Source organism: Coregonus clupeaformis, unplaced genomic scaffold (assembly GCF_020615455.1).
Source record: "Coregonus clupeaformis isolate EN_2021a unplaced genomic scaffold, ASM2061545v1 scaf3627, whole genome shotgun sequence".
Lineage (NCBI taxonomy): Eukaryota > Metazoa > Chordata > Actinopteri > Salmoniformes > Salmonidae > Coregonus > Coregonus clupeaformis.
In genome coordinates this window covers 992-15514 of record NW_025537081.1, presented here as the reverse complement: position 1 = coordinate 15514, position 14523 = coordinate 992, and the positions used below count along the sequence as shown (strand labels likewise).

Genomic DNA, 14523 nt, shown 5'->3' with positions numbered 1-14523 from the left:
AGGACCATTACAGAGTCAGAGACAGTGACAGTCACCTCTGGAGCAGGACCATTACAGAGTCAGAGACAGTGACAGTCACCTCTGGAGCAGGACCATTACAGAGTCAGAGATAGTGACAGTCACCTCTGGAGGCCTAGCTCATGTTCTCTGACCCGACTTCCCCACCCCTCCTCCCATGTTTGTTTAATGTACTTGTTGTGGTTACTGACAGGAAAACACCCCGCTCTCCTTCCTCCTTCCCTCTCTCCTCCCTCTCCTCTCTCCCTCCTCCCTCCCTCTCTCCTTCCCTCTCTCCTCCCTCCCTCCTTCCTCTCCCTCCTCCGTCTCCTTCCCTCTCTCCTCCCTCCCTCTCCTCTCCCTTTCCTCCTTCCCTCTTTCCTTCCTCCTTCCCTCTCTCCTCCTTCCCTCTCCTCCCTCCATCCCTCCCTCCTTCCCCCCTCTCCTCTCTCCTTCCTCCATCCCCTCCTTCCCTCTCCTCCATCCATCCCTCCCTCTCCTCTCTCTCCTTCCTCCCTCTCCTCTCTCCCTCTCCTCTCCTCCCCCTCTCCTCTCTCCTTCCTCCCTCTCCTCTCTCCTCCCCCTCTCTCCTCCCTCTTTCCTCCTTCCCTCTCTCCGTCTCCTCTCTCTTTCCTCCTTCCCTCTCTCCTCCCTCCGTCTCCTCTCTCTTTCCTCCGTCTCCTCTCTCTTTCCTCCTTCCCTCTCTCCTTCCTCCCTCTCCTCTCCCTTTCTTGCACACCCCCCTCTGGTCTTTCAGTTTCAAATACCAAACAATAGCTTTGACTCAAATCCTAACTAAACATAGTAAAAGTGTAACAGTGTTATTATAAGACCTGCCTTCCTGTAGATTGCAGAGAGATGACTTAATGTCTCTGTGGATGAGTGTCTGCTAACTGAATGACCATATCATTATGTCTGCTAACTGAATGACCACTTCTTTATGTCTACCAGTTTCACTTGTGGTTGTCTGTTGTCCTCAGGGGACTGGAAAGACGTCACTCTCCGGGCTGGTTCTGATTTCACTTCACTATTTTAATACACTGGAATAATAGTATTACCCAATCTATAGTCTAGATTACTGAGAAGGACTGCTGCTGGGGTGGAGTTTCCAGTAGGCCTTAAAACACACACTCCCAAATAGATTTTCTTAAGAAATTAAAATGACAGTAGCTGTTACCAAGACAACCAAACATTGACGACACACTAGACCAGGGGGCCACTAGACCGGGGGGCCACTAGACCAGGGGGACACTAGACCAGGGGGACACTAGACCATGAGGCCACTAGACCAGGGGGCCACTAGACCATGAGGCCACTAGACCAGGGGGCCACTAGACCATGAGGCCACTAGACCAGGAGGGGGACACTAGACCATGAGGCCACTAGACCAGGGGGCCACTAGACCATGAGGCCACTAGACCAGGGGGCCACTAGACCATGAGGCCACTAGACCAGGGGGCCACTAGACCATGAGGCCACTAGACCAGGAGGGGGACACTAGACCATGAGGCCACTAGACCAGGAGGGGGACACTAGACTATGAGGCCACTAGACCAGGGGGCCACTAGACCAGGAGGGGGACACTAGACCATGAGGCCACTAGACCATGTCTCCATCCATAGGATAGTATATAAATACAACACATTGAACAGAAGGATATATATAAAACATAAGAAACAGGATGTGATTTGCATAATTTATTCATTCATTAGTCAAAAGTACATTAAAAAAAATAAAAAAAAGAATATTTGATTACAGAAAATCACACTTTGTCCAAACATACATTTACAGCAATGTAGTTCTAATTTCCTTCTTTCTATGGCGGACCGTTTTAACACTGGGCCACTAGGACCAGACCGCTAAATCATCTGTTTAGGCCTTGTTCAGTGACGTCACCTCGTTAGCTAGCTATCGCTAACAACCTTGGGGGCGCGTTCAGCAGGACGCAACGTTTTGGAACCTTCAGATAAAAATATACGCCATGTAGAACAAAAACACGCCTCTCTGACATGTAAGGAATAACGTTGGCTCTATTCATGGCATCTCCATCCGTAACGCTCAAGAACATTTTTCAACTGAACGTGGCCACGGTAACATTACCTGTAGTCTACTGAACGTGACCACGGTAACATTACCCGTAGTCTACTGAACGTGACCATGGTAACATTACCTGTAGTCTACTGAACGTGACCATGGTAACATTACCTGTAGTCTACTGAACGTGACCATGGTAACATTACCTGTAGTCTACTGAACGTGACCACGGTAACATTACCCGTAGTCTACTGAACGTGACCACGGTAACATTACCTGTAGTCTACTGAACGTGACCATGGTAACATTACCTGTAGTCTACTGAACGGGACCATGGTAACATTACCTGTAGTCTACTGAACGTGACCATGGTAACATTACCTGTAGTCTACTGAACGTGACCACGGTAACATTACCTGTAGTTTACTGAACGTGACCATGGTAACATTACCTGTAGTCTACTGAACGTGACCACGGTAACATTACCTGTAGTCTACTGAGCGTGGCCATGGTAACATTACCTGTAGTCTACTGAACGTGACCACGGTAACATTACCCGTAGTCTACTGAACGTGACCACGGTAACATTACCTGTAGTCTACTGAACGTGACCACGGTAACATTACCTGTAGTCTACTGAACGTGACCATGGTAACATTACCTGTAGTCTACTGACGTGACCATGGTAACATTACCTGTAGTCTACTGAACGTGACCATGGTAACATTACCTGTAGTCTACTGAACGTGACCATGGTAACATTACCTGTAGTCTACTGAACGTAGCCATGGTAACATTACTTTATTACCACTACACTATATCTGACTGGGTAATGAACTTTATTTGGAGTTAATGAGGACCCAATGGCTCATACTCAAGCACTTGGACCAGGACTTCAGCCATAGAGACACGAGACTCGACCATTGGTGACTCGGAAGTCTCTCTTGCTAAAAAAAGATCTGATGTGAAAAGACCACAATTAGCAGAAAAAAGACCAGAATTGGTCTGCCTGTGTAAACGCAGCCCATGTGGGTGATATTTATAATCATGTAGAACTGAAAACCAGCAGCGGTCCGGATATGTGTAGGTTTTGACTGACAGCCGTTCTAAGTTGCCAAATTCCTCCCACTAAATTGGGCCACTTTTGCAACATTTTGTTGTCTGTGAGTGTAAATGCTGTAAATAAAGAGGACTCTTACGTATTTTGAAAGATGAGACATTTAAAGGTTAAAATAAATACTGCTTTGATGTCATTACAAGCAAGCAAAACGTGCACATTTCCATATCATAAAACTCCCGTCCATCATACAGTGTCAACGTTTACGATCACTGTGTTCGACGTACAGTTAAAAAGATGACGTGGCGTCACAACCCCGGGTCGTTCTGATCAGAATAAGCACGTGTTTGTTGTATAGCGAAGAAGAAGATTCGCCGCGGACCAAGCATCTGAACGCACCGTTGACTCCATTCTACGATCTGCTTCGTGAAAGCCGAACACAGTAAGATCCTATTTTATAAAATTCAGCTAGTCATGTTGGCAATAGAACATGCTTTCAAATCATGTCCGCCTGAGACCCTGATTGCGATTTATTTTTAAAAAATGGTCCGTTTTTTTTTGGATTGCGTAAAAAAGCAACTGTGCGATGGTGTTCCAAACAAAACAACTACAGGTGAGCTTGCTCTAGTTCCTCAACGGCACAGCTAGGAGAGATAAAATGACCTTAAGAGTTGAATAAACTTTCTTAAAGAGAGTCATAAGAGTGACATTGAAATGACTTAGGAGCTGTGCACACTTAGGAAAGGGGTGTGGCCACTTGGAGACACCGGTTAGTCCTCCTCTCACTCAAACCCTTGGCATTTCTTTTTTATATCACGTTACACATTTAGAAGGATTACTTTATCCTATCCCAGGTATTCCTTAAAGAGGTGGGGTTTCAAGTGTGTCCGGAAGGTGGTGAGTGACTCCGCTGTCCTGGCGTCGTGAGGGAGCTTGTTCCACCATTGTGGTGCCAGAGCAGCGAACAGTTTTGACTGGGCTGAGCGGGAACTATGCTTCCGCAGAGGAAGGGGGGCCAGCAGGCCAGAGGTGGATGAACGCGACGCCCCCATTTGGGTGTAGGGACTAATTGCTAACCATGTTTATGCATATGCTTTTCCATATTTCTTCCGTAAAAGAAACATTCCAACATATCCCTATCCAATATAGGGCCGATTGTAAGGGGTTAAAGGGATTTATTTTAATCCAGGGACATGAAATGCAAAAAAACATACCAACAAAGAGGATATTGACTAGCAGGTTTTTGGACAGAAACGTTTTTACAAAGTCAGCGTTTGGAGACAGTGTCCAGGTAGACAAAACCAGAGCATGGATTGCTGTTTTACTTTGTCCCAAGACTGTTTACAGGGTCAGGAAAAACAATACATCGTTTTAGGTTAACTATCCCTTTAAAAAAAAGGTCAGAGACCTGGACCCATTTCACAAACAGTCTCAAAGTAACAGAACTGACCTAGGATCAGGTCCAATATTCACACAGTCTCAGTAACAGTACACTTTTGTGAATGGGGCCCTGATCCCAGATCAGCAGAACTACTCTGAGACACTAGGGGGGGCGGGGGGGGGGGGCTGATCCTTGATCAGTTATTAACCAGAGCATGTTGGTTTATTACAAAAATTCACCAGACAGTAGGACCCTTGACACGTGATCTGTCCCCTGGCATCCAAGAGCGACATGGCTCCCTCCAGACGGGCTTCTAGCCAGCACTCTCCTCCCGTGTCACATGGGACAAGCAGTAGGCCTGGATACCTGGATGCAAAGTGGAGAGGGAAATGTAGATATATCAGATATGGGTTTGATAACGTCAAGGAGTTAGATGTGTGTCACTGTAAAGTATGTCAAACTGCTTGCTTAGCGAGTAACACTTCCTCCTGATTAAAGCCCACACTCGGTGCCAACTCGTGACCTCACACACACACGACAGCCCTTCTCAAGCGTCTTTAGCCGATCGCGCCTCACCTCAAAAGCTAGGAGTAAGTGTCACACCTCCCCACTGTACCTAGCAGTAATCCTTGGTGCGTAGCTCCATATTGATGATATCCCCCCCCCTCCCCTCGCCCCCATATTACCGTTGTTTTAGCAGTCTGATGATATCCCCCCCCACCACCTCCCCCCCCAACTTGCTTAAACCTACATTTCATTTCCTGATATATCAATGTTGTTATTCTTCTTACTTCCTCTAGTAAAGTATCTCTTCCCCTTTCACTCCACCTCAACACAATTAAACAAGTGTGTCTCTGTGTGTGGTGTGTTTGTGTCTCTGTGTGTGGTGTGTCCATGTGTGTCCCTGTGTGTGTGTGCGTGTCCCTGTGTGTCTCTGTGTGTGTGTGTGTGTGTGTCTCTGTATGTGGTGTGTCCCTGTTCTATACTCACTCTGTACTATAGTGCGGTAGGCAGCAGCAGCAGGGGAGTCTGGGAATTCAGTCAGGAAGGACTTCCCTTCATCACAACTCTTACCTGAGAGAGAAGAGGATGAGAGAGGGAGAGAGAGAGAGAGAGAGAGAGAGAGAGAGAGAGAGAGAGAGAGAGAGAGAGAGAGAGACAGAGACAGAGAGACAGAGAGAGAGAGACAGAGAGAGAGAGAGAGAGAGAGAGAGAGAGAGAGAGAGAGAGAGAGAGAGAGAGAGAGAGAGAGAGAGAGAGAGAGAGACAGAGAGAGAGAGAGAGAGAGAGAGAGAGAGAGAGAGAGAGAGAGAGAGAGAGAGAGAGAGAGAGAGACAGAGAGAGAGAGAGAGAGAGAGAGAGACAGAGAGAGAGAGAGACAGAGAGAGAGACAGAGAGAGAGAGAGACAGAGAGAGAGAGAGAGAGAGAGAGAGAGAGAGAGAGAGAAGAGGAAACAGTGGTCAAAGGGAGGAGTGTCCAGTGCTTTCCCAAGTCTGTAAATCCCCTGTCCTCTGTCTAGACTGGACAACTAGGATCTTTCTGCAGCAACACAGCTATCCGTAGTCCAGTAGGACCGGTCCTAACACAGCTATCCGTAGTCCAGTAGGACCGGTCCTAACACAGCTATCCGTAGTCCAGTAGGACCGGTCCTAACACAGCTATCTGTAGTCCAGTAGGACCGGTCCTAACACAGCTATCTGTAGTCCAGTAGGACCGGTCCTAACACAGCTATCTGTAGTCCAGTAGGACCGGTCCTAACACAGCTATCTGTAGTCCAGTAGGACCGGTCCTAACACAGCTATCTGTAGTCCAGTAGGACCGGTCCTAACACAGCTTTCTGTAGTCCAGTAGGACCGGTCCTAACACAGCTATCTGTAGTCCAGTAGGACCGGTCCTAACACAGCTATCTGTAGTCCAGTAGGACCGGTCCTAACACAGCTATCTGTAGTCCAGTAGGACCGGTCCTAACACAGCTATCTGTAGTCCAGTAGGACCGGTCCTAACACAGCTATCTGTAGTCCAGTAGGACCGGTCCTAACACAGCTATCTGTAGTCCAGTAGGACCGGTCCTAACACGGCCATCTGTAGTCCAGTAGGACCGGTCCTAACACGGCTATCTGTAGTCCAGTAGGACCGGTCCAAACACGGCTATCTGTAGTCCAGTAGGACCGGTCCTAACACAGCTATCTGTAGTCCAGTACCTATCCTGGGGTCCAGTGGGACTCGTCCTAACAGAGTAAGGTTCATCTCTTCACACATCCTCTCTGCTCCTCCAGTGGTGGGGGGGAAGATCTGAGACGTGTTCTAGAGGGGGAGAGAGAGGGGGAGGGGGAGAGAGAGGGGGGGAGAGATGGAGGAAGGAGAGATGGAGGGGGGAGAGATGGAGGGGGGAGAGATGGAGGAAGGAGAGATGGAGGGGGGAGAGATGGAGGAAGGAGAGATGGAGGAAGGAGAGATGGAGGAAGGAGAGATGGAGGGGGGAGAGATGGAGGGGGGAGAGATGGAGGGGGGAGAGATGGAGGGGGGAGAGATGGAGGAAGGAGAGATGGAGGAAGGAGAGATGGAGGAGGGAGAGATGGAGGGGGGAGAGATGGAGGAAGGAGAGATGGAGGAAGGAGAGATGGAGGGGGGAGAGATGGAGGAAGGAGAGATGGAGGAAGGAGAGATGGAGGGGGGAGAGAGATGGAGGAAGGAGAGATGGAGGGGGGAGAGATGGAGGAAGGAGAGATGGAGGAAGGAGAGATGGAGGAGGGAGAGATGGAGGAGGGAGAGATGGAGGAGGGAGAGATGGAGGGGGAGAGATGGAGGAGGGAGAGGGGGGAGATAAAGGGTTACCCATCATGCCAATGAATGGTGTGTTTGTCTATAAGAGAAAGTTACATATTGTGTCTGGCGTGCATTCATGTGTGTGTGTGTGTGTCTGTGTGTGTGTGTGTGTCTGTGTGTGTGTGTGTGTGTGTGTGTGTGTGTGTGAGATACTCATACCTTGCATTTGGGACAGACAAATCCACTCATGTTCTCCACCACTCCTATGATGGGCAGCTGAACCTTCTGACAGAACCGGATCTCCTTCCTTACATCCTGAAGAGATACCTCCTGGAGAGGAGGGAGAGGGAGGGGTGAGGGAGGGGGGGTGAGAGGGAGGGAGGGAGGGGGGGGTGAGAGAGAGAGAGAGGCGAGTTAAAGTCCTGTTAGGTTGAGTTATGACTGGGTAGTCTAACAGGACTTTATGATTGATCTGACCACCAGCCATAACAGAGAGCAAATGGTGGGAGGATGGTGTTCTCGGGGTGATGAGAGGTGTTGGGTTTGCGCCAGACATAGCGTTTTCCTTGATTGCCAAAAAGCTCAATTTTAGTCTCATCTGACCAGAGTACCTTCTTCCATATGTTTGGGGAGTCTCCCACATGCCTTTTGGCGAACACCAAACGTGTTTGCTTATTTTTTCTTTAAGCAATGGCTTTTTTCTGGCCACTCTTCTGTAAAGCCCAGCTCTGTGGAGTGTACGGCTTAAAGTGGTCCTATGGACAGATACTCCAATCTCCGCTGTGGAGCTTTGCAGCTCCTTCAGGGTTATCTTTGGTCTCTTTGTTGCCTCTGATTAATGCCCTCCTTGCCTGGTCCGTGAGTTTTGGTGGGTGGCCCTCTCTTGGCAGGTTTGTTGTGGTGCCATATTCTTTCCATTTTTTTATAATGGATTTAATGGTGCTCTGTGGGATGTTCAAAGTTTCTGATATTTTTTTATAACCCAACCCTGATCTGTACTTCTCCACAACTTTGTCCCTGACCTGTTTGGAGAGCTCCTTGGTCTTCATGGTGCCCTTTGCTTAGTGGTGTTGCAGACTCTGGGGCCTTTCAGAACAGGTGTATATATACTGGGATAATGTGACAGATCACATGACACTTAGATTGCACACAGGTGGACTTTATTTAACTAATTATGTGTCTTCTGAAGGTAATTGGTTGCACCAGATCTTATTTAGGGGCTTCATAGCAAAGGGGGTGAATACATATGCACGCACCACTTTTCCGTTATTCATTTATTTGAATTTCTTGAAACAAGTTATTTTATTTTCATTTCACTTCACCAATTTGGACTATTTTGTGTATGTCCATTACATGAAATCCAAATAAAAATCAATTTAAATTACAGGTTGTAATGCAACAAAATAGGAAAAAACGCCAAGGGGGATGAATACCTTTTGCAAGGCACTGTATATATACAGTGGGGGAAAAAAATATTTAGTCAGCCACCAATTGTGCAATTTCTCCCACTTAAAAAGATGAGAGAGGCCTGTAATTTTCATCATAGGTACACGTCAACTATGACAGACAAATTGAGGAAAAAAATCCAGAAAATCACATTGTAGGATTTTTTATGAATTTATTTGCAAATTATGGTGGAAAATAAGTATTTGGTCACCTACAAACAAGCAAGATTTCTGGCTCTCACAGACCTGTAACTTCTTTAAGAGGCTCCTCTGTCCTCCACTCGTTACCTGTATTAATGGCACCTGTTTGAACTTATCAGTATAAAAGACACCTGTCCACAACCTCAAACAGTCACACTCCAAACTCCACTATGGCCAAGACCAAAGAGCTGTCAAAGGACACCAGAAACAAAATGGTAGACCTGCACCAGGCTGGGAAGACTGAATCTGCAATAGGTAAGCAGCTTGGTTTGAAGAAATCAACTGTGGGAGCAATTATTAGGAAATGGAAGACATACAAGACCACTGATAATCTCCCTCGATCTGGGGCTCCACGCAAGATCTTACCCCGTGGGGTCAAAATGATCACAAGAACGGTGAGCAAAAATCCCAGAACCACACAGGGGGACCTAGTGAATGACCTGCAGAGAGCTGGGACCAAAGTAACAAAGCCTACCATCAGTAACACACTACGCCGCCAGGGACTCAAATCCTGCAGTGCCAGACGTGTCCCCCTGCTTAAGCCAGTACATGTCCAGGCCCGTCTGAAGTTTGCTAGAGTGCATTTGGATGATCCAGAAGAGGATTGGGAGAATGTCATATGGTCAGATGAAACCAAAATAGAACTTTTTGGTAAAAACTCAACTTGTCGTGTTTGGAGGACAAAGAATGCTGAGTTGCATCCAAAGAACACCATACCTACTGTGAAGCATGGGGGGTGGAAACATCATGCTTTGGGGCTGTTTTTTCTGCAAAGGGACCAGGACGACTGATCCGTGTAAAGGAAAGAATGAATGGGGCCATGTATCGTGAGATTGAGTGAAAACCTCCTTCCATCAGCAAGGGCATTGAAGATGAAACGTGGCTGGGTCTTTCAGCATGACAATGATCCCAAACACACCGCCCGGGCAACGGAGGAGTGGCTTCGTAAGAAGCATTTCAAGGTCCTGGAGTGGCCTAGCCAGTCTCCAGATCTCAACCCCATAGAAAATCTTTGGAGGGAGTTGAAAGTCCGTGTTGCCCAACGACAGCTCCAAAACATCACTGCTCTAGAGGAGATCTGCATGGAGGAATGGGCCAAAATACCAGCAACAGTGTGTGAAAACCTTGTGAAGACTTACAGAAAACGTTTGACCTGTGTCATTGCCAACAAAGGGTATATTACAAAGTATTGAGAAACTTTTGTTATTGACCAAATACTTATTTTCCACCATAATTTGCAAATAAATTCATAAAAAATCCTACAATATGATTTTCTGGAATAAAAATTCTCATTTTGTCTGTCATAGTTGACGTGTACCTATGATGAAAATTACAGGCCTCTCATCTTTTTAAGTGGGAGAACTTGCACAATTGGTGGCCGACTAAATACTTTTTCCCCCCACTGTAAACTACCTGGTTGCCATAGTAACGTGCAGCTGGTGGGGAAAAAATGTATTCACATGCTCTGTATGAGCCTTAAACCTGTCTGTTTCTCTCATGTATTAGTATTTATTATAAATCCCCAATAGTTCCTGCCAAGGCAGCAGCTACTCTTCCTGGGGGTTTATTATGGATCCCCATTAGTTCCTGCCAAGGCAGCAGCTACTCTTCCTGGGGTTTATTATGGATCCCCATTAGTTCCTGCCAAGGCAGCAGCTACTCTTCCTGGGGTTTATTATGGATCCCCATTAGTTCCTGCCAAGGCAGCAGCTACTCTTCCTGGGGTTTATTATGGATCCCCATTAGTTCCTGCCAAGGCAGCAGCTACTCTTCCTGGGGGTTTATTATGGATCCCCATTAGTTCCTGCCAAGGCAGCAGCTACTCTTCCTGGGGTTTATTATGGATCCCCATTAGTTCCTGCCAAGGCAGCAGCTACTCTTCCTGGGGGTTTATTATGGATCCCCATTAGTTCCTGCCAAGGCAGCAGCTACTCTTCCTGGGGGTTTATTATGGATCCCCATTAGTTCCTGCCAAGGCAGCAGCTACTCTTCCTGGGGGTTTATTATGGATCCCCATTAGTTCCTGCCAAGGCAGCGGCTACTCTTCCTGGGGGTTTATTATGGATCCCCATTAGTTCCTGCCAAGGCAGCAGCTACTCTTCCTGGGGGTTTATTATGGATCCCCATTAGTTCCTGCCAAGGCAGCGGCTACTCTTCCTGGGGTTTATTATGGATCCCCATTAGTTCCTGCCAAGGCAGCAGCTACTCTTCCTGGGGTTTATTATGGATCCCCATTAGTTCCTGCCAAGGCAGCAGCTACTCTTCCTGGGGGTTTATTATGGATCCCCATTAGTTCCTGCCAAGGCAGCAGCTACTCTTCCTGGGGGTTTATTATGGATCCCCATTAGTTCCTGCCAAGGCAGCAGCTACTCTTCCTGGGGTTTATTATGGATCCCCATTAGTTCCTGCCAAGGCAGCGGCTACTCTTCCTGTGGTTTATTATGGATCCCCATTAGTTCCTGCCAAGGCAGCAGCTACTCTTCCTGGGGGTTTATTATGGATCCCCATTAGTTCCTGCCAAGGCAGCAGCTACTCTTCCTGGGGGTTTATTATGGATCCCCATTAGTTCCTGCCAAGGCAGCAGCTACTCTTCCTGGGGGGTTTATTATGGATCCCCATTAGTTCCTGCCAAGGCAGCGGCTACTCTTCCTGGGGGTTTATTATGGATCCCCATTAGTTCCTGCCGAGGCAGCAGCTACTCTTCCTGGGGGTTTATTATGGATCCCCATTACTTCCTGCCAAGGCAGCAGCTACTCTTCCTGGGGTTTATTATGGATCCCCATTAGTTCCTGCCAAGGCAGCAGCTACTCTTCCTGGGGTTTATTATGGATCCCCCATTAGTTCCTGCCAAGGCAGCAGCTACTCTTCCTGGGGTTTATTATGGATCCCCATTGGTTCCTGCCAAGGCAGCAGCTACTCTTCCTGGGGGTTTATTATGGATCCCCATTAGTTCCTGCCAAGGCAGCAGCTACTCTTCCTGGGGTTTATTATGGATCCCCATTAGTTCCTGCCAAGGCAGCAGCTACTCTTCCTGGGGGTTTATTATGGATCCCCATTAGTTCCTGCCAAGGCAGCAGCTACTCTTCCTGGGGGTTTATTATGGATCCCCATTAGTTCCTGCCAAGGCAGCAGCTACTCTTCCTGGGGGTTTATTATGGATCCCCATTAGTTCCTGCCAAGGCAGCGGCTACTCTTCCTGGGGGTTTATTATGGATCCCCATTAGTTCCTGCCGAGGCAGCAGCTACTCTTCCTGGGGTTTTATTATGGATCCCCATTTGTTCCTGCGAAGGCAGCAGCTACTCTTCCTGGGGTTTATTATGGATCCCCATTAGTTCCTGCCAAGGCAGCAGCTACTCTTCCTGGGGTTTATTATGGATCCCCATTAGTTCCTGCCAAGGCAGCAGCTACTCTTCCTGGGGGTTTATTATGGATCCCCATTAGTTCCTGCCAAGGCAGCAGCTACTCTTCCTGGGGGTTTATTATGGATCCCCATTAGTTCCTGCCAAGGCAGCAGCTACTCTTCCTGGGGTTTATTATGGATCCCCATTAGTTCCTGCCAAGGCAGCGGCTACTCTTCCTGTGGTTTATTATGGATCCCCATTAGTTCCTGCCAAGGCAGCAGCTACTCTTCCTGGGGGTTTATTGTGGATCCCCATTAGTTCCTGCCAAGGCAGCAGCTACTCTTCCTGGGGGTTTATTATGGATCCCCATTAGTTCCTGCCAAGGCAGCAGCTACTCTTCCTGGGGGGTTTTATTATGGATCCCCATTAGTTCCTGCCAAGGCAGCGGCTACTCTTCCTGGGGGTTTATTATGGATCCCCCATTAGTTCCTGCCGAGGCAGCAGCTACTCTTCCTGGGGGTTTATTATGGATCCCCATTACTTCCTGCCAAGGCAGCAGCTACTCTTCCTGGGGTTTATTATGGATCCCCATTAGTTCCTGCCAAGGCAGCAGCTACTCTTCCTGGGGTTTATTATGGATCCCCATTAGTTCCTGCCAAGGCAGCAGCTACTCTTCCTGGGGTTTATTATGGATCCCCATTAGTTCCTGCCAAGGCAGCAGCTACTCTTCCTGGGGTTTATTATGGATCCCCATTAGTTCCTGCCAAGGCAGCAGCTACTCTTCCTGAGGGGGTCCAACAAAATTAAGGCAGTTATACATTTTTTTTTTAAACATTACAATTACATTCATTACAGAATTCACAACACACTCAGGCCCTCTACTCCACTACCACACGTCTATAACACAAAATCCACATGTACATAGTGCGTATAGTGCGTATGTTATCATGCGTTTTGTATGATTGCGTACGAAGAAGCCAGTGTTTTTTTCCGCTCTTGTTTCTAAAGTAACTTTAGGTGACGTGGTCAAAGACAAACAGGGCCGTCAGAGAGCGCAGACCGCAGCGTCTCAGTCCATTCTGTTCATTTTCGGTATCTTTCAAGGGCACAGCTGTGTGGAGATATGGAGAGAACAGAGGGCAGCAACAATGCTATCAGCAGAAAGGAAGTAAGAAAAAAAAACTGGCGTTAATCGATCGTTTGTACGCTTTTGTTTCCCCATCATGTATCTCGCACACCTGCTAAACTGCCACAAAAAGGTTATAAAAGCTGAGACCCAACTCTTGTTCGCACCTCTTGACTGCACCTTTTGAGTGATTGTTAACCGCTCCAGAATTGCAATTCTTATAATAAAATAAAAAGTTGTTTTGAAGAATCTACTAATCTCTCTCTTCCTTCTGATTAGAATTTCCACGACGCTAGTTGCTATAGTAAGCTGTAGTTGCCGTAGTTACCTGCGGGGTGGTGACGATGACGGCCCCGTCGATGTGGGCGGAGCTAAGGTACTGGACGATAGACAGGTGCTCGTCAGAGGTGCCAGGGGGCGTGTCCACGATGAGGTAATCCAGATCCCCCCAGTCAACGTCACGCAGGAACTGCTTGATCATCCCTGACAGGAAGTACAGCACCACCACAGCCAATCAGATCACAGCCTCCTCACAGCCAATAAACCAATGAAAGTCCACATCACATCATCATTCACACTGGATATATATATATATATATATATATTTTTTATCTTAGCCTTTAACTGAACCTCCATTTATCCAGGAAGTCCTGTTGACTGTTGACACTGTGTCAGCTACACACACACCAGACACAGACACAGACACAGACACAGACACACACACACACACACACACACACACACACACACACACACAGTGTTACCGTTCTTCTTGGGTCCTCTCCATATAACCGCATCGTCAGGACTACTGAGTAGGAAGCCAATGGACATGACGGCAAGGTTATCCTCTACGTACTGAAACACACACACACACACACACACACGGGTTATCCTCTACGTACTGAAACACACACACACACACACACACACACACACACACACACACACACACACACACAGGGTTATCCTCTACGTACTGAAACACACACGGGTTATCCTCTACGTACTGAAACACAGAACATATCTAATAAAGTAACTGGCTCGTGATTTGATTTCTGCCTCTTGTCATATTCATTAGGGTGTCCAATCAAAGACGCATCTTTTGACCAACGGGTAAAATAATGTTAATTGTGTAGATAATCCTTTTTTTTTTTTTTTAAAGACAATGGTCCG

General features: G+C 47.4%; 1 protein-coding gene across 1 annotated transcript; it reads right to left on the bottom strand.

Annotated features, from left to right (window-relative positions):
* Positions 1-4374: 4374 nt before the first annotated feature.
* Positions 4375-14263, bottom strand: LOC121563000 (cytosolic Fe-S cluster assembly factor nubp1-like). Its single transcript, XM_045220352.1, has 6 exons — positions 14115-14263; positions 13679-13833; positions 7456-7566; positions 6672-6774; positions 5460-5543; positions 4375-4835 (listed from the first exon to the last, which is right to left on the bottom strand). The coding sequence occupies exons 1-6, from the start codon at positions 14179-14181 to the stop codon at positions 4783-4785; spliced, it is 573 nt and encodes a 190-aa protein (XP_045076287.1). The 5' UTR covers positions 14182-14263; the 3' UTR covers positions 4375-4782.
* Positions 14264-14523: the final 260 nt, after the last annotated feature.

Excerpts from the sequence above, each read along its gene's own strand:
- LOC121563000 (XM_045220352.1), bottom strand. The coding sequence starts at position 14,181 with ATGTCCATTGGCTTCCTACTCAGTAGTCCTGACGATGCGGTTATATGG. Across the intron at positions 13,834-14,114 it reads GAGAGGACCCAAGAAGAACG|GGATGATCAAGCAGTTCCTG; the intron begins GTAACACTGTGT and ends ACTTCCTGTCAG. Across the intron at positions 4,836-5,459 it reads CTACCGCACTATAGTACAGA|GTATCCAGGCCTACTGCTTG; the intron begins GTGAGTATAGAA and ends CTTTGCATCCAG.